This window comes from Primulina tabacum, chromosome 7 (assembly GCF_025594145.1).
Source record: "Primulina tabacum isolate GXHZ01 chromosome 7, ASM2559414v2, whole genome shotgun sequence".
Classification (NCBI taxonomy): domain Eukaryota; kingdom Viridiplantae; phylum Streptophyta; class Magnoliopsida; order Lamiales; family Gesneriaceae; genus Primulina; species Primulina tabacum.
In genome coordinates, this window is record NC_134556.1 from 40,411,377 (window position 1) to 40,432,534 (window position 21,158).

Below are 21,158 nucleotides of genomic sequence, written 5' to 3' on the forward strand. Positions count from 1 at the left end.
GCCTCATATCTGATTCAATCTCCCAAGTAGCTTCTTCAGTTCCATGACGAGTCCATTGCACTTTCACAAGAGGAATAATCTTTGTTCTGAGTTTCTTTTCTTTACGATCAATAATCCGTATCGGTTTCTCAATATAACTCAGACTTTCATCAAGTTCGGCCTCATCTGGCTGAATAATGTGAGAATCATCAGAGATACTTCCGCAACATAGATACATGAAAAACATCATGTATTCCAGATAAAGAAGGCGGAAGGGCAAGTCGATAGGCACGATCTCCTATCTTCTCAAGAATCTCATACGGCCCAACGTATCGTGGAGATAACTTTCCTTTTTTGCCAAATCGGACAACTCCTTTGAAACGTGAAATCTTCAGAAATACTCGGTCTCCAACCTCAAATACCAACGGTCTGCGTCGAAGGTTGGCATATTTGGCCTGTCAGTCCTGAGTTGTCTTCATTTTCTTCTGAATCAGCTTTACCTTCTCAGTCATATATTTGATCATGTCATGTCCAATCTCAGGAACCTCAGAGATATCATCCCAATACAAAGGGGATCGACATTTCTTTCCGTACAACGCCTCGAAAGGAGCCATCTCAATACTCGTCTGATAGCTATTGTTGTACGAAAACTCGCAAAGTGGCAATGCCTCCTGCCATCCAGTGCTAAAATCAAGCACTACTGCTCTCAGCATATCTTTCAGTGTCTGGATAGTCCGCTCTGACTGTCCGTCGGTCTGTGGATGATATGCGATACTCAGATATAACTTCGTACCTAGAGCCTGCTGTAAACTCTGCCAGAAGTGCGAAGTGAACCGAGGATCACGGTCTGATACAATCGACTTCGGCACTCCGTGCAATCTGACCACCTCTCTAACATAAATCTCAGACATCTGGTCATACCTGTATGTCATCTGGTACGGAATAAAACATGCTGATTTGGTCAATCTATCAATCACGACCCAAATCGCATCACCACCTCGGGAGGATCTCGGTAACTGCGTCACAAAATCCATGAAAATGTGATCTCATTTCCATTCAGGAATTGATAAACTGTGCAGTAGACCTCCTGGTTTCTTTCTTTCAGCCTTTACCTGTTGGCAATTCAGACATTTTGACACAAATTCAGTGACATCAGATTTCATTTGCTTCCACCAAAACTGTGTCTTCAAGTCATTATACATCTTTCTGCCACCAGGATGGATACTGAATCGACTTCTGTGCGCTTCAGTCAATATCTGCTGTCTCAACTCTGAAACATTCGGCACAACAATACGATTATTCACATACAGTACATCTTCACGTACTTGAAACTCTGATTGATGACCTGATCTGACCATCTCAATCGATTTCTGAACTTTCTGAGCCGCTTTAATCTTCAAAATTAGCTCTGGTTCAGCTTGAATAGCATATAATCTCAACGGTATACAACATGTCTCAAATACCAATCCAGACAAACAACAGTCTTCAATCAAATTTGAAACACCTATTGTCGATAAGGATAAAGCACATACCTTTCGACTCAATGCATCCGCTGCTGCATTGGACTTCCCCGGATAGTATTTGATTTCACAATCGAAGTCTTTAAGCAAATCAAGCCATCTTCGTTGTCTCATATTCAACTCTGACTGTGAAAAGAGATATTTCAAGCTTTTATGATCAGAATAGATTTCAAACTTCTCACCGTAAAGGTAGTGTCGCCATATCTTCAAAGCAAAGACGATGGCAGCCAATTCAAGATCATGAATTGGGTAACGAGTCTCATGTGGCTTCAGCTGTCTCGAGGCATAAGCAATAACATGCCCTCGCTGCATAAGTATACCACCCAATCCTCGATGAGATGCATCACAATAAACCACAAAATCAATTGTACTTGATGGAATCGTCAAGATCGGTGCACTGGTCAGTCTTTTCTTTAATTCAAGAAAACTGGTCTCACATTCCTCAAACCAAACAAATGGAGCATTCTTCTGAGTCAACTGTGTAATCGGTTTGGCAATACTAGAAAAATCTTTCATGAATTGGCGATAATATCCTGCCAAACCCATAAAACTACGAATCTCTGGCACTGATGTCGGTCTCGGCCAAGAAATCACAGCCTCAACCTTGCTGGGATCAACTGATATACCATCTTCGGATATGATATGACCCAGAAATACTACATGTCTCAACCAGAACTCACATTTTGACAGTTTAGCATACAATTTCTCAGTTCTCAGAATTTTCAACACAGTTCTCAAATGTTCTGCATGCTCAATCATATTCTTCGAATAAATCAAAATAGCATCAATAAAAATAATCACAAAATCATCGAGATATTTTTGAAATACACGGTTCATCAAACCCATAAACACAGCTGGCGCGTTGGTCAAACCAAACGGCATGACAATAAACTCATAGTGTCCATACCTGGTTCTGAACGCTGTCTTCGAGATATCAGAATCCCTGACTCTCAGCTGATGATATCCAGATCTCAGATCGATCTTGGAATAAATAGAAGAACCCTGCAACTGGTCAAACAAATCATCTATACGGGGCAATGGATATTTATTCTTTACCGTTGCTTTGTTCAGTTGCCGGTAATCAATGCAGAGTCTCATTGAACCGTCTTTCTTCCTCACAAACAACACGGGAGTACCCCAATGAGATACACTCGGTCGGATGTATCCCTTGGCCAATAAATCATCCAACTGATCCTTCAACTCTTTCAGTTCAATCGGTGTCATTCTGTACGGAGCTCTAGAAATCGGAACTGTACCTGGCATCAACTCAATGCTGAAGTCTATCTCTCGAATCGGAGGCAATCCAGGAATCTCGTCTGGGAAGACATCAGCAAACTCACACACCACTGGCAAGTCCGCCAATGATGGACTCGACTTCAGTAAATCAACTGAATATACGAGGAATCCTTCCGCTCCATTCTGCAATAATCGAGTCATAGATAATACGAATATCAAAGGAATTCTGGCTCGAGAACCCTTACCGTAAAATTTTCACTCCTCAGCCATCTCAGGTCCGAATCTCACAATCTTGTGGAAACAATCAAGTTTTGCTCTGTAGTTGGTCAACATATCAATTCCGATAATACAGTCAAAATCAGACAGCCCAAGCACAATACAGTCTAACTCAACCTCATGCCCGTCATATCGTAGTATACAAGATCTAACAGAAGTCACTGATACAAGACCTTTCCCCAAAGGAGAAGAAACAGATACTACAGTAAATAGGGACTCAACAGGTAATGCATGCATCAATGCAAATCTCTCAGAAATAAATGTATGTGATGCACCAGTATCAATCAATACATATGCAGGATAACCAGAAATAAAACAGTTACCTGCAACAACATCATCTGGTGCCTCCTGTGCCTGCTCCTCAGTCAAAGCAAAAACTCTGGCCTGCTGTCTCGGAGGCTGGCTCACTGTCTGGCTTCCTCCTGGCCTCTGCGGTGACTGTGTAGATGGTGCTGGCTGAAAAGAATGAACAGCAGATGGTCGTCTCCCTGTCTGAGCCACTGATCCAGATGACTCTGCTGCCTGGGATCCCTGGGCACCTCTCTGGGGACATAGTCTCTCGAAATGTCCCTGCTGCTTACAAATACGACAAGTGCCAAACACTCATCGGCACTGCTCGGTGGAATGCTTCCCTCCACAAGTGCTACAATAAGGTCCTGTATAGCTCTGGCTCTGGGCAGTCTGTCGTGAGCCACTAGAATTAGAAGAACTACTGCCAGACTTCTTAAACTGTCTTCCTCTAGCTTTCAGATATTCCTTCTTTCCACCACTGCTGCTACCACTCTCGAATCTGGGAGGGGGTTGCTGTGGTATCGGTGCTAGGGGCAACATTTGAAGCTCCTCTCTGTCTCATCAGACCCGCTTCTGCTCCCTTTGCTCTGTTCAGGGCGTCAGCAAAGTTGTTTGGTCGCCCAGTGTTCACCAATGTAAATATCTCCGGATTCAAGTCATTGATGAACTGATCAGCCACCGCTTCTTCATTCTCGGCCACATGTGGAGCAAATCTCAGTAATGTAGAGAATTTGGACACATACTCCTCAATATTCAGCTGTCCCTAGTCTCAAATTCGCAAACTCGGCCCCCTTGTCCTTCCTGTATGAAACTGGAAAGAACCGCTGATAAAATTCGGTCTTAAACACATTCCAGGTAATAGTCGTACCTCTATGCTCCAAGGCCCTCTTGGTCGTAATCCACCAGTTCTTTGCCACATCATTCAACTGGTGCCCTATCAGTTTCACTCTCCGCTCATCAGTGTAATCCAAGGACTCAAACAGCATCTCAATGTCATCCAGCCAACTCTCACAATCCACTGCTGTCTCAGTACCCTTCAGTGTAGGTGGATGAAACGACTGAAATCGCTTCAGCAATGTCTCCATCGGTGTTGCTGTCACATCCATTGGAGGATTCGAAGTACTACTCTGTTCCGGTACTCTTTGGAGAGGCATATCTGATCAAAAGGGTTAGCAATCACAATTGACAAATCTGTCTCAGTTCTTTTCTGATCATCTTACTGCTGATTCAGAATCGGTGCTGATTCATTCTCAATAAAACATATTACCATATCAAATCATATAAATCAAGTAACATGTATTAAAGCAGTAAATCAAGCTAGCTATCAAAAGCAGAAAAGAAAACTCAATCTACCCCGCTCACTAGCTTCTATCTCAATCTGAAGGATCTATCAGCTCTGATACCACCTGTTGTGGGGACCCGGACGCTAATCATATTCTTAGTCATCATTGGGACAATTTAATCAATTATACTAAACATGGTCTATTTTTTTTTTAAAATACAGTATTAAATGCGGAACGTAATGAAATACATTCTAGTATACATGTCAGTATTAAAGTACAAGTCTTGTACTATATATAATCATTCAAACTAAGGTTTAACAACTAAATATCAAGTGTCCAAACCCTATCTCTAATCAAGTCTGTAGTCTCCAATCTAATCACGATCTCTCTTTATCTCCTCGACCCCGATCCTGTCCCACTTGTTGCCATGCACACATACAAACACGACAACAGCCGGATAATTCCGGTGAGAATATAATCCCAGTATAAATCAATGAACATGCAATCATATAATCAATATAAAGCATGAAACAGATATCAGATATATATATCAAGTCTGAAACATAATTAATATCAAACTATCAATTATCCTCGTGACTCCACGACTCAGACTAGACTCAATCCTAGTTTAGGGATCCCGGTTTCCAGACGTTGGTATTCCTATATCGACCAACAGTAATAGAAGAAACTCCGATTCTATCCACGTCGATATAACCAAATATCCGGTGTCTTGACCTATCCGTCACAGACTGTGGCACTATCGCCAATACACTATCTTGTGACATCGTGCAATGTGCTCGTGGCGATCCCACCACTATCAGGCACTTCTGTCACAATATCACTCGTCTAATACTCATCTAATACATGCTCCTATAAATCAATAGAACAGCATATAAAATCAAATCAATGCATATAATAACAATAAGTATGTGATTTAGGAAAACCCAAGTATATCCTACTTGAGTCGATCTCCCAATACCACATTGACTTATACCTTTCTTTTATTGAAATTCTGATGTCGTTCCTGTCGGAATTCAAAGTCTGTCAACCCTCAATCTGGCAATGACAATATCAATAGTACCATATCAATATACTACTCCAATCAATACCAACTCTGATCAATCTGGATTTAATTCAAAATTAACTGCATAACGGAACAATCTGAATATCCCCGTCAATACAATCTCAACATATATTAATTACAAATCATAACTCATGTCCAATATCATCTGTAATCAATCCGTTATTCAAATCTGTTCAATTCTCAATCAATATGATCAGAAAATCATAACAATTCCAAAATCAACTTGTTCTTCGATCTGACTTCGATTCTACGATGTCTAGTATTCCAAGAACACATAATAATGATCAAATAATAATTTATCCAATATCATAATTTCAAATGCTAACAGAACTCAATAAAACTTACATCCTGTTGTAGCTCGTGTCTAGAGGATAACGGTACTGTGTCCGGATTCAAATTCTGATAACTGGATCTTGAAAAATCAATTTCCAAAGCTCCAAAATAACTTGAAGATTCTCCAGAGAATTGTCTCGTTTTCTGCTTGAAGAAGGACATGAAAATGTAAATGTATATACCAAGTTGCATGGTGGTGACAAGTGTCCCACTCAATTTTCCATATTTGCACTTTAGTCCCTCAATTCTTCACTATTTGCAATTTGGTCCTCAAAACTCTTTTTAATTCCATTTCAATCCTAATTAATTACAAAAATCGTGGAATTTAATTCATCATTCCAAAATTCGTAAATTAAATAATCTCGGATTAAAATGATATAATCTCGGGCCTTACATATATCATTTATCTTGAACAATTTTTTTTAAATATATGATTTTTTATTAAATAGATTTTTTAAAATGAAAAAATATAAAGTTTATCAAGATTAGATTAAATAAATTAGGTTTTTAGTATTTAAAAAAGTAATTTTTTTAATAAAAATAAATGATTATACAACTTTTTACTATAAAAATTTTTAAATTTATTTTGGAATAATTTATAAAAAAATATATTATATAAGTATGTGCGAATTGATAGCATATATATCTGGATAATTTGTAATCTATAAAAATTAGAGAAAAATACTCAAAATCTATGAGTAAGTTATACAAATTTATTTATAAAAATAAATTTATTTTTCATTTATCATACAAAATGTCTATCCCATCATAAAAGTTATTCTTTTCGAACAGTAGAATAATATTTTAAATTACAAATTCCATCAAATCCTGCAAAAGGGTGAGAAGAAGACAGAAAAATCGATTGATTATCACAAAGTCTTGCTTCGTTCCCACTCGACCAGCTCGTGAATTCTGAACAATTTGGTCAAAATTATATGGAAATTAGGCTATATTATGCAACAATATTATTTTTCTAATTTTTGATTTTTTTTAAAATAAACTTTTAATTCCAAGATTCTTATTAATTGGACAACTAATTTGATTTCTAAAAAAAAGAGAGAGATGATATTTTCGTCTGTGTACGTCAAAACTGAAGCCACAAGTTGAAGCTCAAAAGTTAGCATTCATTTATTGTGTAGTTTGAGATGGTGAAGAGGCCTGGTGCCTATAATGGTAGGAATAGATTCCTAATTTGGCATCTCTATCGGTCATTTTGGAAATTATTAAAGCTAGTCCGGGAGAGCAGATCGATCGAGATCACCCACAATAAATCTTTAATTTTAAATATATTTCAACCTCACTAAGTTTAAACTCAATCTTTTTTGTAATAATAAGAATTCTACCATGCGAGGCTTGGTAAATGGCCTACATTTTTTTATTTTTTTTTTAAGAAGTTGATGCAAAAGATAGGCAAAAACTTATGTGATACGGTCTCACGGTTCGTATTTTGTGAGACGGATATCTTATTTGGGTCATCCATGAAAAAGTATTACTTTTTATGTTAAGAGTGTTACTTTTTATTGTGAATATCGTTAGAGTTAACCCGTCTCACAGATAAAGATTTGTGAAATTGTCAGACAAGAGACCTACTCTTAGAGATAAACTATGCAAAATTGTTAGTAGATTAAGAACAAAATATTGCATTTAGATTTTTCTGATAATGCGTGGGCCTGCGATATAAAGTGAGAAAGCTGAAGGACGGGGGCCCCCGCTCGTGAAATTGGTAACTGACGGGGTCTCACCAATAAATGGATGATTTTATGTTACATAAGCTTCGATCAATTTGTACGAACATATAACTTGAAAACAAAAAATATCCACGAGTGTTTGTTTTCAGCCGAGATTTTCTTGCAAACATCTTGTACAAAAAATACATCAAGAGCGATGTAACATAAAATCACCCGCAATAAATTTGTTATCAGGTATTTAATTTTCCCTCATATATGATGCAATACACCGCTTTAAAAAGTTTGTTTGACCAAAATTTGTTCGACAAAAATTCGTGTGAGACGGTTTCAAAGATCGTATTTTGTGAGACAGATCTCTTATTTGGGTCATCCATGAAAAATATTAATTTTTATGCTAGGAATATTACTTTTTATTGTGAATATCGATAGGGTTGACCCGTCTCACAGATAAAGATTCGTGAGATCGTCTCACAAGAGACCTACTCAACTTGTTGAACCATCCAATACGTTCAATCGAGTTGTTGTGAAAAAAAACAAAGGACTTTTTACTCTGGACGTTTTATGAATGAATATCTTAAAAATTTATTTTCTTAAACACAAATATAGTTAGTAAAATATCACATAATTTTACTCGTATCTGATTATCCGCTATACAAACACACACAAATATTTATTGGGATGTGATGAGTGTATGTATGTTAATTTTTTTTATCAAATAATTTTTGAATAAAAATTTAGACATTATATAGCTTCACAAAATAATTCAATATATACAACGTCCCGTATATTTTGTCGTTTACCAATAGTTCATATACCAAAATAATTTTTACTTAATAAAAATGCAAAATTAAAAAGATACAGCACTCATGATAATAAATAATAATAAGTTTTAGTTTGAGAAAATATCCGAACCTACTCTCTTCTTGTCCCAATTAATATTTTTGAAACGAGGATGTGAGCGGGGATAAGAATTTGATCTCCGTGGTTGCGGGAAATCAGGGTATAACTAATCGGGTGGGGATGAAATTCGAGAATAAGGATGACAAACCCGTCCCTATCATGTTGCCTTCTCTGATCAAAATGTTTGAATTGAAGTGAGTCTCAGCCCAACGGATTGGTAGAAGATATGTACAGGAAATAAATCAAATGGGCCATATATTTTTTTAACGAGGCCCAAATTGTAAATTAAATTTACTGCGATTATTTAAGGACAGAGCGAACCGGAGAGGAACCAAATTATATTCACACACGCATTTCGAGTTTCACTGCGCTAAGATTTTACGCCTTTGTTTCCAAGTTTTCCATAATTATCCTTTTTTCAGCATCAAATTCGCTGTCTTTCTCATTCCTCCGCGCCTCCAGATTCTGTATTGGTGTTCTTTCAAATTATTGTGAAGAAAATAGAGGTTTTTTTAACGAATACATCTCTGCAGGAATCGAGGAACTTTGAGAATCATTCAGAACCGTCTTTCTATGGAATATGAAGCTATAGACAGTAGTGGTATGACGTCTTCCTTGTTATTGATATTTGTTATTTTATTGTTTGTTTAATTCATCGTCTTTTTTATTTACTCAAAGTGTCAGTCTCTTATGATATCGGATCTCGATCGATTTAGTGGCTTTCGATGAAATAGTTAGGGTTTTTAGTACTTTTGTGTGATATTTCGCATTATAATGTTTTTATTGATATTGTGTAGGTACGTTGGAGAAACTTAGGACTGGTTTGTTTTGTTTGATCCTTTTACCTTTAGGGAATTCTATTGTTGAAATTGTAGGTAACCATTCATCCGGTGAATTGTAACGAGAAATATAATTATGGGATTTCGATTTTTGAGGTTTCTAGGTTTTTCTGGCCTGGGGATTTCTCAAACCCCATCATTTCAAATTGAGGATTCTGTGAGTAGCTAATTTTTCGTTGTGGGCTTCTGCTAGTGATATCTTAAGTTGCTTGATCATTGATTGGCAAAGGTAAACCCTATTCCTATAAAAAAAATTTCTTTATAATTCCTTCGTTCCTGGGTTTATTTCACTTGCTCCAGTCACTTATCTAATTTTTGCAAGAAGAGCTCAAGTGATTTGCCTGATTTGAATTGTTTCACAAGAGTCAAAACTCAAATAATACTCACCGCTTAAACGGGTGAACAGCTGAAGCACGGAAACCTTTTTCAACCTGAAGATATAGTAGTTGAAATTGAAATTTGTGTCCTTCTGACATTTGTATGAATTTGCTTTGGTTATATTGTATACTGCATACCTATTGTTTAATTCATTTGGGATGATAGTGGATAAGGTAGCCTAACTCATTGTTGGTGAATGATTTGTTTGTCTTAGAAATTTTATCATAGCCGTTTTCTCTTGTTACAAGTTATTGCAATCATATTATTTTTTTTCTCACAAATCATGTTAGCATGTATTGCAATCTTCCTCACATTTACCTCTGGAAAACTTGTGTAACAGAAATTTTCATTTTCTGATTCTTACACCTTGGTTGTCAATTGAAATAAGTGCAGGTACTGATGATGATTGTCCCCAGCTGCAGTATAATAGAGTTCCCGTTGGTGGTCGTGTTACAGAAAATGGAAGAGCATTTGTAGGTTTATCATCATATCAAAGGATGCAAGGTGATATGGAGTCTCAAATCCACAATCTGGAGAAAATAGCATACGGTGCAGTTCTACGAGCTTTTAAAGCTCAGTCTAATGCCCTATCTTGGGTACATTGTGTTTCTTTGTCCATTTCTTGTTATCTGGAGTTTTTTTTATGTCAAATAAATTGTTTGAATTGGTTGGGATGGTTTGTGATAACTTCGTTCCTCAGGAGAAAGAAGGTCTGATAACAGAACTAAGGAGAGAACTGAGGGTTTCAGATGATGAGCACAGAGAAACGCTTGCTGAGGTCAATGCAGATGAGCTCATTCAGAGAATCAGAGAGTGGAAAGAGGCAGTTGGGAACCGCAGCGCTGGGGTCAATGCTCCACAGCATGTCAACAACCAACTACCCAGTCCAACAATTTCACAATCTCGGAAAAAGCAGAAGACGTTCCAGCCAGGAAATCAATTTGGCACATCATCTCAATCTTTTCACCCTCAGTCAGTAACCTCGAACGTGACACCTTTACCTTCAGCTGTAAAACGGGGACCTCCGTTAGGACCGGGTGGCCGGAGGATTAATGCTGTATGTTATGGAAATATATATGTTTTTGTTTAACCTGAATTTGGCTTTTATATAATTATATAATATTCTCTTCCCTTTTTGGACAGGGGCAGCCTGTTTTTCCATCTGCGAAACCCATGCAACATGAGTTTGTTGATCAATATTCCACTGGTGTTCCTGTGGATGACGCGGCTGAAAGCATACGTGGCCCATTAATTGGTAGGAGGGTGATGATAAAATGGCCGGCGGACAATAATTTCTATGAGGCGCTCATTACTGATTACAATCCTGCAGATGTATGATCTCTTTTATTTTTTCTCATCGCCTCTGTATTTATCGCAACCTCATGATTTTGAGAATATCCTCAGTGTGTATTAAAGAAGTTGGCTGTGCCTTAAAATGGGTCTAGAAAAATTCAAACTTTATATTTTCTGTGAGACGTGCGAATATACCAAGATGGAGTTTGGCTTGTTGGGTGAATGGGAGAAAACTGAGTAACATAAGAGTGAATGCTTTTAGTCCGATCTATGTCCTTTTGTGTTCGGATTGAAAGATTTGCTAAGCTATTTAATTTTTCTTGGTTCATTATATTAAACTCAATGGTAAGCATCATACAAGTTAAAGTCACAGCCTGCTTAGATGAACAATCCAAATTGATGGCTTAATTATATTAAGTTATTAACAAAAAATATTGTCTTATATGGTGGATATAAACTATGAATCTCAGATCTGTAGCAAAATCCTCCAATCAAAACGTATTTTTAGTTTTTGTTTTGGTGTTTAGTTTTGCAAATGTGGACTTACGAAATTAAACATTTAGGAAAGGCAGTGTCATTGTCGAAGTCGATTGGTATTGTTACACTGCTTGTACCCTTATGGCCATTTTTCATTATAATATGGCACAACATTGTCATTGTTCTTCATCTAACTGGCAGCCGCCTGTTTTCTTATGGTCTTCCTGTGGTTTCACAAAGGTTAAATAATATCTTTGGATTTTCTGCTGTATTCCTTTAACCCACTTCATTACCTTCAAAATTGGAAGTTGTAAATATTAAATACATTATATTATCCAACCTGGAGCTTATATTGTAGAGGGCCATCCTTTTTCTAGTATTTTCACATGGAATGCCTAGGTTATATCAGTTGGTCAAAAGATCAATTTTGACTGGGAATAAAGTTTCTATTTTTTTTCTCAGGGCCGTCATTCTTTGGTTTATGATAGCAACACACCGAATGCAACCTTGGAATGGGTTGATATTAAGGAGGTAGCTTTCTTTTGTTTCTTGTGTTGTTATTTATTTTTGTGTGATGTTACGTTGATTGTTGTGTTGCCTTTCTTAAATGTATTATTAATTTTGTGGCCAAACCCAATTGTTGGTACCGTGGAAAGTCTGCCACGGGTGATTTTAAACAAATTCGTTCATCTCTTATCTCTTGTTGACAGAAACCAATTTTCAAGAAAGGGGGTTACCTCTACTTGACTTAACATGATTAACATAATTAATTTTTTGTTTAAGAAGAAATAAAGTAGCAATTAAGTAAGTGAGGTATTTGAATGTTGGATGTCCATTTTTAGGAGGTTGACTGACGTGTGGACTATTAGTTATGAAGTTTGTTGCTTCTTTAATTTAATTCAGTCCACCTTATCCTTTTTTGTTGTTTTGCTAGTTCTTCACTATTTAGTCATAGATTGATTCCAATGCAGGTTCCCCCTGAGGACATTCGATGGGTGGGTGATAATCCTTTAATATCTCGACCAGGTGAGAGTGGGATACAAGCTGGTGGTGGATCTGATGCAGGAAGAGGGAGGATATCCTCATTGAACCATATTCCAAATGAAATTCAAACATTACGGAATGGGGTTGTCAAGGAAGATTTGGGAGAAATTGAGATACTTCACACAGACACATTGATAAATAAGGTATTATTAAGGATTATCTTGTTGGATAATGCCATACTGGGGAGCTTTGAATCCACCCCCCCCCCCCCCCCTCCCTCCCTCTCTTATCACTTGTTTTTTGATGGCAGGTGAAGAAGGTGCTTGATGCAAGTCACCCTGATGAACTAGAGATGGAGAAAGCTAAGAAAATGCTCAAGGTCGAGATTGTTTTGAGTGCAGGAATTCTAAGTTTTGTCCTTTTGCTTTTGTGCATCTAGTTTAATTGTAATTTGCTGATGCAGGAACATGAACAAACGTTGATCGAAGTGATAGCAAAACTCTCAGTTGCATGTGATAGTGGTAATGATCACATTTCCTTAATTTGTTGCGTGTAATCTTGACTGTATGATGGTTGGGTCGAGTAAATAATGCAGTGATGAACGTATCTCATGCAACTCGCTTGACCTGTGTGACTGAATGTAGAGGCCCGAAATTCGTACTTGAAAATTTGCTGAAAAATTTAAAATTTTCTTTTAAAATAAGTAATTTGCCTCATTCGTAAAATAAACTGATAAATAGAGTTTAATGTTCAAGATAGCACAGCGGAAGTAATTATTGTTTGCAACATAACAATTTAAAATAATCCAACAAAGATAAAATGTTTGGGCATAAAAATGGGAAATGCTGAAAATGAGGTCCTCGGGTTCCATTACTGCCGACCCAAGATGGTTCACTGGTCCCCGCCTTCGATCCCGACCTCATCAGTACCTACAACAATCAAGTCTAGTGAGTCTAAAGACTCAGCATGCATATATCGTAAATAACAAGTAATAATAATAAAATTGCATGCATGGTAAAAACATCACGAGTCTGGCGTAACGTAAAAATATCATGTCATGAGTAATTATAATACGTGCACAACTGAACTGAAAATCATAAGTGAACCGGTTGCTCAATCGAGCCCTGTAATAAAATGTCGTAAATTTTCTGTTGAGATTATGTTCTACGCAAGTGGCCCCTGAACTGAACTGAACTGAACTCGATCGCCTGATCAGACTAAACCACAGTATACTGGGCGGTAGAGATCATCACAGCCCTTGGACTGGATATCCGTACCAATAAATGAACTGAACTGAACCGGTAAGTGACCACCGGGTGAAGTAATAATCCCACGATAATGAAGTGGCCACAAGCAATATCGCATAAATCTCAAAAATGAATATTTTATATTTTTGCATGTAATATAATTAAATAACATAATTAAATATCCTGTATTAATTTTATCGAATGGGTTGGATCGTTCCCAGGCTCGCTGCGACTTAAATCTAACATGAAAAATATGCAAATGATTTACTTGCCCAAACTTTGTAATTGACTCCAAAAAAACGAGACAATTACGCCCAATGACTTGGTATTTAATCATGACTCCGTGCCAACCCGAACCAACACCGAACCATCGTTTAGTCATGATTAAAATACACTTAAAATGATGAAATAATGCTCCTAACATTACAGCACTTCGAAATTTAGTGAATGGAGGCCAAAAACATGAAACGCTCTTTCGAGAGTCACTTTGGCACATTGCACCGTAAATTCTCGTACGACCTCTAAACTTGACCAAATCACGAACGGCCAAAAACATGACATTCCTAACTCAATGGGGTACTGTCCAGTCCAAGGCCATAGGCTAAAAGCCAACCAAGAACTCGAAACACACCTCTGAACCGCGGGTACAGTTGCTGTAAAAAAAAATACAGCAGCTGTTGGCGCGTTTTCTTGCGTCGTTTGCGAGGCTAATCGCCATTGGGGTTGAACCACCGACCAGAACCTCTTACCAACATCCTAAGGTGTGGCTTGAACCATGGCTAAGGGCCCTAGGCTAGCCACAATCCAAGCAACACCATGGATCACCCGAACTTCCACCAGAGAAGCGAACCTGCGCGCGTGGGGCGAGTTGCTTTGTTTGCTGTCATGGATCATTCCAGCGGCCATTTGATTGACCATGACATGATCTAGACATCAAGGGGTATGGTATGGACCGTGGCTAAGGGCCAGAAGCCAACCAAGATCCATACCAACCTAATAACCGAACACCAACTCATGCAGAAAATGAAAGGGATCGAAGGGGGCTGTTCTTGTTTATTTTTAAAAACCGATTGGGACGTGAACCAAGCCATGAAAGGGCATCATCTTGGTCACGTCCTAGACATGCTAGGGAAGGGTTTAAACCAGGGTTACAGGCCCAAGAGCCAACCAAGATTCGAACCATCCTTAGACAAACAAAACCAGAATTTTCGAAATCCAATTCTGCACTATGGGGAGGTTGCTGGCATTTCGTGTTGCTGGGGGGAAAAAGACACTTTAACCAATGGTCAAATCCCTTCCTAACACACCCTATATCAATCCTAGATGCAGCCTGGAAAGCCTAGACTCGAGCCAACCACCTGAAACCATCAAAAGAAGCCAAGCCGTGAGGAGCACAAGGAAGACAAACTTTCTGTACATGTTTCAAAAATGTGCTGTCAAATATTTCGGTTTTTACCTCATAAAATCTTGATCATGAAAGGTTTAAAATCATATTATGGCTTGATTGAAGAGTGAAAGGAAAAATATAAACATGCCTTGATTTGTTTCGAATGAAAAACAAACGAAACGACGACGCGGCGCGGCGGAGACGGAGTGTTCTTCTTTCCTACTCGATTTTTCTCTCTTGTTTCTTGCTAGGAGTCTCACGATTTTTGCTCTGATTAAGCTCTGAATTTCGGTGATAATGGTGGGGAGAGAATGGCTAGGAGTGAGGGGAGTTTACTAATTAAATGAGATACAAAATGGTAAGCTCCTAACTTTCTATCCTAAAGGAATGAGGTGTCATTAGGTGGGATTGAGGGGTGATATGATGACCGATTCCTCCTACTCAAACAAGGCTAAGATATTGATTGATTATTAATTAATGGTGATTAAAAGTGAAAGGGTTATCATACCAAGAAATAATAAGGAAAGAGTCAAAGGTGGTGAGTTGCCAAAGTGGCCGAAATTATGCTATTAAGTGGAGGGGAAATATTGCTTAAATAATGTATTTTAAATTTTTAGTGTTTTATCTATCCATTAAATATTTTAGTGAATTGAGAAATTAATTATTAAACTTTATTTACTACTCATCTCAAATTATTAAATAATTCCTCAAACATTCTTTTACATTAAATTGACTTATTATTTATCTTAAATAAATTCTAAGAATGTTTTCTTAATATTAAATTTTATCTCAAAACTCCAACTACAGTCCGGCCTCATTTAATTAAGTGAAAGGATAACCAATAAACTACTGAAAAAAATAATTAAATTTAAAGAAAAAAATTTAAATACTCATGCAATAAAAATCATTTTAATTTAAATACTAGAAATTATGCATGATTTATACGTAGTCTGATTTACGGGTTCTACACTGAAATTTGGCCACTAAAATTGATTGCATATAGAATATTACAGCTTGACAATTCGATTGTAGTGAATGTCTGCCGCTAGCATGTGCTTTTTTGTACATGATGGATGTTGCTGTTGATGAAAAGCATGTGCCTAGCCGTGAGGTATCAGTATCCCTCTACTGCCAATGTATATGGTTTATACAAAGCTTTTAACCCCGGGCAGTAGTTTTACTGGGTAGTGAGTGCACTGTTCCGTTTACCAGCAAGAACTAATTCATGTTTTTAATGATCCTTTTGTGGTTGCATTTCAATGATCGGTTCAGACAGCGAGCATCCTTAATCAATGGACAGGCGGGGCACTACTTTGGTTATTGTTGGAGCTGTGATCTTGAGATGGTACAAAAAGAGCTAGTGGTCAAGAATTGGTGAGGTGAACGATGTTATTCCTCTCTGTAATTTGGTTTGTTTTTTATTTCTTTGTTTCAAGTGTCATCCAATGCCCAAGTTTAAGTTTCCGATGCAGTAAACCAGGCTATAACAATTCGCGTATTAATAGAATTAATTGTTAACTGGACTTGTAGACGTTTACAGTTTCTTACTTTATTCATGTATATTTGGTGTTTCATCAAAGTTTGCATCTTTATTTTTTGGTTACTGGTCGTTGCACTCTTGATTTGACTTGCACACTTAAAGTTGTGGAGACTGATCTAAGTTATGTAGGCGCATATCAACAATAACGGAAATAAATGGGGTATTATTTAGATTTGCACTCAATTTAATTTGATTTTTCGGTAGTATTTCAACGTAAAGTTGATAAAATGTTTACCAGTATAATCTTTATCGGTAAGATTAGTCAATCGTGAATCGATTGAATCATGTTCATATTTATATTAAAAAATAATATTTTTAACCTAAATAATATTTTTTAGTATGATTCATATTGAAATCATTCCGTGATTATTTTATCTTATTTTATTATGATTTGTAATTTGAATAATATGTGATTTTTTTTAAAAACAAAGAAAGCCAACTATATCAACATAATTGTAAATTGTATAAATAATGTGTAGAGTTTCAAATTTTTTTAAAATGGATGACATGTAGTAAGTAACAAATTTATTAAAAGATATTTTTATAATATATAAAAAAATTATTAAATAATGTGAGTTTCAAAATTTTGGAAAGTAGATGACATATAGTGGTCATGGATAAGTAACAAATTTATTAAAATAATTTTTTATAAATTTTTTATTAAATAAAAACTTAGTTTTTAAAGTTGATTAAGGTATTTCTAAAATTAAATTGGTATCACAGAATGGCCACCAAGGATTTCACATGTACATACATATGACATATATACGTAAAATTACTTGGATACAATATCATATATTTATTCAGCTGGTACATATAATACTGGAAAAACAATTTATATAACATATTTCAAATTAAATATATACAAATATATGTATGAATTTAATTTTCAACATATATTGAATATACTAATCATATCTCCACTAGTAAATGCTATACAATGAATACTCGCATGGTCTGAACCATATTTTTAAAGCTAAATTCTTTTCTTTTAAAGTCATTAATTCCTACAACTAGTCTTGAATTTATGTTCCACAAATGAGTTACCATAACAAAAAGAAGGAATAACTGGTGACCAACAAAAGCAAACCTATAACAAAGAAACATGAATCCATATACTAAGCATAGAATTTTCTATCCCTTTTCTTTCGTTAAGTACTATAACTTCTTTGATCTTTTCTTTGGCTGTTTAGAAACTGATGCCTCGGTTTCATCTCTTTCCCTACCACGTTTACCCAAATTAGGCCGTGAAGCAGTCCCTGTTTTTGGTGGCCTCCCAACATTCCTCTTTGACGGGCTACCCTTTTCTTTAGCCTGCCTCGTTTCTAAGCTACGCTTGGTAGCAACTTGATGATCTTTCTTGTCACCACGTCTGCCATTGTCGTTTTTCTTCTGTTCAGATCCTCCTTTGCTACTAGTACTTTCACTAGTTAGAGGTGTACTCTTTAGTGCATCAAGCAAAGCACCGTTGTTAGAGGATGAACTTTGCTTCATTCGATTTAAGAAGTTAGCTGCACCACGTTTCTTTGAGTCTACAACGGGCTGGTTCTTCTTTTTCGGTCCAGTTTTCGGCTCTGAATGAAGAGAAGATGACCCTCCTTTTCCCTGGTTTTTTCCTGACTCTGCCACGGGATTTTTATTTCCACTGTTATTGGATTGATTCTTGCCAGTTTTCTTCGAATTGGCTGCAACCAAAGAAAATCTATCCCTGGTTCTCTTCTTTGTGATTTTGGGCTCTTCAGCATTTTCAGAGGGATGTGAAGGCTGAAGTTTCGCATCCTTCTCCTCAGCTAGCGATGCAGTTTGTTCTTTCTTCTTACTATCGGCCCCTGAAGATGATCCTGCTGCCTTCGCTGCAATTGAACTACGTTTACGACAAACTATCAACGAGCCCGATATTCTAGGCTTTAACAGCAAAGAGTGAGAAGCCTCACGGTCTTCTTTCTTGGTTAAAGATAGGGATTGTAGTGAAATTTGTTTCCTCGATGAAGACTCTGATTTGGTAAATTTCTTAGACATCTCTTTCACTATGAGTTTTCGGAACTCGATTGCAGCCTGGGCCTCTGAGGAGTTTTTACTAAAGAAGACAAGTGCATTGTTGACAAGCAACAAAAGATCACGAAAGAATTTGCTGCGGGACCCCGAATACCAACCTTCTTTCAACCTCTGTTCTATTGTTTCGAGATCAACATGTTGAAGAATCAACTTCTGATACTTTGATGTTTCCTGTACAAGGGGAAGCAATATGTCACATACGAAGTTCTGTAAATAATAGGCTAACAAGATCTAGTACTGCTAGTCGGCTGTGCATAGATACCACATGATTCTTGAGGTAAAAGTTATTTGTATAATTGAAAAGAATTTGTGGCAGATACTTATGAAACAGCGCTGGCACATATGATTTGTGCATCAGCAACGTAGTATATTAACCGATTAGATTTCTAATGTAGCATCGAATAAACCCGATTTCTAGCGTTGCATTTCAAATAAAGAATTATATTTTTCCCCCCAAAATAAGACACGACTAAATATTTTTTAAAAAACTTCATGTTTTCCTAATCCCAACTCCATGCACCAATTTTGACGAAGAAATGTTCCTTATCATCTTTACCCAGTTGGTTACATTCAGTGTATTATGCAGGGGAGAAAAAACCACACTCGTTTCAAGAAAATAATGTGAGACTGTGAGAGGGTCTAAGAAATAAGTGGTTGCCACCCCAAATCCAATTTCACACATTTAGTACTAGAAAAAGTTATAATAATTAATAAACAATAATAACGAAATAAATATTCACCTGACTTCTCAGTCGCCGCTCGAATACAGAGCCGAGTTTGTGGGACCGTACAACTTGCAGAAAGTCAATCAACGGCTGCGATTGAGTAGACAGATCTTTAACGGAAAGAGATTGATCCTCGTGGTCACGTTCATCGCCACGGGTGTTGCCTCGCCGCGCCTTATCGATACCCTCCTCCTTCTTCGATCTGCTCGCTGAGCTCTGGACATCTGAACTCTCCTTCATCGCCTCGTCTCCTCCCTTCGACTCCGCCTCCGATTCCACCGCTTCTCCAGACTCGCTCGCTCGTTTAGCCATTGCCTCTTTACCTGTTTCTTTCTCTATGCTGTTCGAACTACCGTTGCAAGAGTCTTCGCGATCCAGTTTCCGATCCGGTTCAGAGTTCAAATCTGCCGGTTCCTCGCTCGACTCCCCGGTTCTATTCCGCCCAGCCTCTGCCGTTTCTGCTTCGACCGGTTCTAATTCTCTCTCACCGGTTCTTGTCTTCTCCGCCCCGAGATCTGTCGAGTTAGATTCGTTCACCGACATGTGATCCTTCTCTAATTCGTCGGCGTGAGGTTTCTCGCCGCCGGAAACCGGCTCCGGCGAAGGCTCGACTTCCGGTTTGACGTCCTCGTCGCTCCTATTCTCTTCACTCTTTTTCTCTAGATCCGTCCCGGTTCTCTCTCTCCTGGGGCCTCTCTCTCTTTCCTCTTCCATACACTTCATCTTTAACTCCAACGACCTGAATAACAAACGGGAAAAATATTAATTAATGCTGATTGAAAAAAATAAAATCCCCCGACTCATCATTTCAAGAACTTTGTACGTCCAGATCTCTAACATGGGAACGGCATGGGACGTAATACGCATATATTCAATTGTAAAAAGAGTACTCGATGTTGAGATCGTAACGTTGGACTTCCCGTCGAAGTTCTGCAACCCGTAGTTTTCTGAGCTCCTCCAGCAACGTCGTCGCGGAGGCTGCGCTTTCGTCGTCATTCGATTTTTCACCGGTGACAGATTCATCATCATTCTGAGCGACGTATCGACGCTTGAGGTCAAGATATTTCTGCCTACAGTTTTGTGCGGTTAGCGTGAGATTAGGGTCGGAGCTCCGTTTCTGGAGTTCGGATGCGATTGAGGACCACGCGCCAGCGCCGTGACGGTTGACGGCGAAGGCGAGTAAAAGTTCCTCCCAGGTCCCCCAGGGGAAGGAATCGTCGCCGTCCGGCTCCTGCTTGTTATCCGGTAAAGCCATGCGAGTGTTTTACGGTACGGTGCGTACAGTTCGATTTTGTTTGGAAATTAACATTTCGTCAATTCATGGTTAAGTGGTGTGTTATTAGAGGTCTAGGGTTGCATTTTTTTTGGGGGGTTTGGAACTTTATATGTTGTGTTCTCACTTCTCAGTGATTTGCTTATTATTGGTTTCGTGACTCGATTTTTGAATAATAAATTAAAAAATAATAGAGTATGTATTTTTGAGACGATCTCACGAATCTTCATCTGTGAGACGGATCAACGCTATCGATATTCACAATAAAAAATAATATTTTTTCATGAATGATTCAAATAAGAAATCTGTCTCATAAAATACGACTCATGACATCGTCTCACACAAGTTTTTGTCAAAATCTATACTACTT

At 37.7% G+C, this 21,158-nt stretch overlaps 2 protein-coding genes across 5 annotated transcripts; one reads left to right on the forward strand and one right to left on the reverse strand.

The window, feature by feature from the left end:
* Positions 1-8,916: 8,916 nt before the first annotated feature.
* LOC142552086 (protein EMSY-LIKE 3-like) lies at positions 8,917-16,798 on the forward strand. 3 transcript variants are annotated; one of them, XM_075661705.1, is made up of 9 exons: positions 8,917-9,191; positions 10,201-10,403; positions 10,508-10,864; positions 10,951-11,139; positions 12,040-12,108; positions 12,549-12,764; positions 12,872-12,940; positions 13,025-13,082; positions 16,468-16,798. In XM_075661705.1, exons 1-9 carry the CDS (start codon positions 9,164-9,166, stop codon positions 16,482-16,484), a joined length of 1,206 nt encoding a protein of 401 aa, XP_075517820.1. In that variant the 5' UTR covers positions 8,917-9,163; the 3' UTR covers positions 16,485-16,798. The 3 variants fall into 3 exon arrangements, with proteins under 3 accessions (XP_075517820.1, XP_075517822.1, XP_075517821.1); XM_075661707.1 differs by having other exon boundaries at positions 10,957-11,139; XM_075661706.1 differs by having other exon boundaries at positions 16,228-16,540.
* Positions 16,799-17,693: 895 nt separating this feature from the next.
* Positions 17,694-20,887, reverse strand: LOC142552087 (uncharacterized). Of its 2 annotated transcripts, none has more exons than XM_075661708.1 (3): positions 20,406-20,887; positions 19,531-20,254; positions 17,694-18,961 (listed from the first exon to the last, which is right to left on the reverse strand). In XM_075661708.1, exons 1-3 carry the CDS (start codon positions 20,768-20,770, stop codon positions 17,894-17,896), a joined length of 2,157 nt encoding a protein of 718 aa, XP_075517823.1. In that variant the 5' UTR covers positions 20,771-20,887; the 3' UTR covers positions 17,694-17,893. The 2 variants fall into 2 exon arrangements, with proteins under 2 accessions (XP_075517823.1, XP_075517824.1); XM_075661709.1 differs by having other exon boundaries at positions 20,425-20,599.
* Positions 20,888-21,158: the final 271 nt, after the last annotated feature.

What these genes read in the sequence shown, in the direction of transcription:
- LOC142552086 (XM_075661705.1), top strand. Translation starts at nt 9,164, where the DNA reads ATGGAATATGAAGCTATAGACAGTAGTG. An exon ending in GTGGCCGGAGGATTAATGCT is followed by an intron (nt 10,865 to 10,950) that starts GTATGTTATGGA and finishes CTTTTTGGACAG; the next exon opens with GGGCAGCCTGTTTTTCCATC. An exon ending in CTGATTACAATCCTGCAGAT is followed by an intron (nt 11,140 to 12,039) that starts GTATGATCTCTT and finishes TTTTTTTCTCAG; the next exon opens with GGCCGTCATTCTTTGGTTTA.
- LOC142552087 (XM_075661708.1), bottom strand. Translation starts at nt 20,770, where the DNA reads ATGGCTTTACCGGATAACAAGCAGGAGCCGGACGGCGACGATTCCTTC. An exon ending in CGTTACGATCTCAACATCGA is followed by an intron (nt 20,255 to 20,405) that starts GTACTCTTTTTA and finishes TTTGTTATTCAG; the next exon opens with GTCGTTGGAGTTAAAGATGA. An exon ending in AGCGGCGACTGAGAAGTCAG is followed by an intron (nt 18,962 to 19,530) that starts GTGAATATTTAT and finishes CCCCTTGTACAG; the next exon opens with GAAACATCAAAGTATCAGAA.